The sequence below is a fragment of the Solanum tuberosum genome, unplaced genomic scaffold (genome assembly GCF_000226075.1).
Source record: "Solanum tuberosum cultivar DM 1-3 516 R44 unplaced genomic scaffold, SolTub_3.0 scf00251, whole genome shotgun sequence".
In the NCBI taxonomy this organism is placed as follows: Eukaryota; Viridiplantae; Streptophyta; class Magnoliopsida; order Solanales; family Solanaceae; genus Solanum; species Solanum tuberosum.
Window position 1 is genome coordinate 663,131 of NW_006239173.1, and position 2,627 is coordinate 665,757.

Below are 2,627 nucleotides of genomic sequence, written 5' to 3' on the forward strand. Positions count from 1 at the left end.
ATAAATCTATTTATCTAAATTAATAAAGTAAAATTAAAAAACAACTATAGATATTGCATCCAAAACATTGAAAATCCCTTTACCTTGAGTCTTCTATTTCACCAAATTATACCATTTTATTTATATTCTAAGTAAACAGTTTATTAACTCAAAAACGACAAATAATAATAATGATACGATCTAATTCAATTATCAATCTTTGACTAACAATAAATAAAAAAATGACAAATGACAATAAAGATACGATCTAATTCAATTTTCTATCTTTGACTACAATAAATAAAAACAAAAATAAAAAAATAAAAACAAATCAAATACGAAAAATACCTTTAACTCGACCAATAAAAAAAGTAAAATAAATAAATATTCTTTTCTAAATTCATCAAGTAAAATAAAAAATAACTATAAAATAATGTGTAAATCAAACATATAAATTTCCCTTTTTATTACTGTATATTAATTTATTTGAATATACGTGTAAAAAGTAAAGAAAAATTAAATCGAATACAATAAATACATGATCAATAGCAAAATGAAAAAGAAAAAAAGGTTTTCCTTTTTATTACTATATATTAATTGATTTGAATATACGTGCAAAAAATATACACTTATAAATTGATATATTCTTTACCGTTGCGCTGGAGTCCCTATCTCTTAAAGGGTTGGTGTGACAGACTTCCCCCTTGTTTGCCGATTGAAGAAAGCCTTATATGGCTTCAAACAAGCGAGAAAGGCCCTTTCTATCTTATTAGTCAAGAATAAATCCTAATATCTTTATTTAGCATAAAAAACTGTATATCATATCGATTATTTCTTCACTTCTCATTATTAATCAACAATATAATCTCTTCTTATCAACTAAGAAATTCATCGTTCTATAAAATTCTTTTAAATTAATAAATTTGATTTTTTTATCGTTTAACTTATATGCTAAGTAAACAATTTATTAACTCATAAGAAGAAGCGACAAACAATAGTAATGATACCATTTAATTTGGTTTTCAAACTCTGACTAACAATAAATATTAAAAATTTAAATTACAAAAATAAGAAAATAAAAGTAAATCAAATACGAAAAATATCTTTAAAACAACCGATACCATTTTTTTAATCATAAATATTGCATACAAAATACTTAAGAACTCTTTCCCTTGAGTCTTATATTTCACCCAAATATGTCATTTTATTTATATACAAAGTATACAGTTTATTAACTCAGTAACGACAAATGATAGTAATGACACGATCTAATTCAAATTTCAAAGTTTGACTAACAATTAACTTAATTTACCTTTTTTATAAAGTAAAAAGTAAAAGTAAATCAAATACAAAAAATACATTTGACTAATGACAATAGAATAAATTAAATTCCTTAAAATAAAAATAAAAATAAAAATAAATCAAATACAAAAAAATTCTTTAAAACTATCAATAACAAAAAAAAATAATTCAAGAACCCGTCCCCTTGAGAATTTATATTTCACCATATTATATCATTTTATTTTTATATACAAGTAAACATTTTATTAACTCAGAAACGACAAACGATAATAATGATAAGATCTAATTCAAATTTCAATCTTTGACTAACAATAAATAAAAACAAATAAATTACAAAAACTAAAAAAATAAAAGTAAATCAAATACGAAAAATACCTTAAACACCACAAATAACAATAAAATAATATAAAATAATATTTTTTCTAAATTAATAAAGTACATAAAAAAAAAAACTATAAATATTCATACAAAATATTGAAGAACCCTTTGCTCTTATATTTCACCAAAATTATATCACTCTCTTTTCTCCCTCTCCCTTTCTCTCTGTAGATTCAGTGATACATATATACTGAGAGAGATATAGTTGGGGTATATACTAAAGTAGAGAATATTGGTGGGGTTGCAGTCTTTGGGGTGGTGAAGATGAGCAACAGTGGTATAGTTGGGGGATTAGCTAGGGTTTCAATCCCTTCTGGTATGCGAAAGACGATCCAAAACATCAAAGAGATCACTGGAAATCATGGTGAAGATGAGATATATGCAATGCTCAAGGAATGTTCTATGGATCCCAATGAGACTACTCAGAAGCTTCTTTCACAGGGTTCATTTTTATCTCTCTCCCTTTTTTTTTTTTTTTTTTGTAAATGTAGTTCTATGTGTATGTACTTAGCTGTCACTTTACTGAATGAGATGGGTTTGATCTTGATTTTTTTTGTGATCTGTTTATGGGTTTGATTATTTGATAGAATGAGTTTTTTTGGAGATACCCTTTTCTTCAATTTTGATTTTTCCCCCTTTTCTCTTTTTTGGTTGGTCTTCTGCATGTGCCTTGTACTCAATTGAATGCTCCTTGGTTTTCTCACCTTTTCTTCTTCTTACCTTTTTTGTTCCTTTTCTTTCTGGTGTTTTGAATTTGGGGTTGGGGGCAGAATTCAATTTTGGGTTTATTAATGGTGCACTTGTATATGTGTAAAAGGGCTGTCTTTAGTTTGTTATGGTGTTTGAGAAAAAAACCTTCTGATAGATGCAATCACCCTTCCTCCTCTCTGCAAAAAGGAGGGGGGTGGGGGGCTATGTTGGTCGAACTCTTCACAACTGGGGGGGGGGGGGGGGGGGGCGGCATTCAG

General features: G+C 27.1%; 1 protein-coding gene across 4 annotated transcripts in view; it reads left to right on the forward strand.

Moving 5' to 3' along the window:
* Positions 1 to 1,771: 1,771 nt before the first annotated feature.
* Positions 1,772 to 2,627, forward strand: part of LOC102578140 (uncharacterized) — a 19,899-nt gene continuing 19,043 nt past the window's right edge. For all 4 annotated transcript variants that reach the window (XR_001474757.1, XR_001474758.1, XR_001474759.1 and 1 more), the window contains exon 1: positions 1,772 to 2,101. Coding sequence is in view for 1 of the 4 variants with exons in the window: in XM_015313513.1 (XP_015168999.1) it covers positions 1,924 to 2,101 (178 nt within the window). In the remaining 3 variants the exon portion in view is untranslated. The remainder of the gene's footprint in view (positions 2,102 to 2,627) is intronic.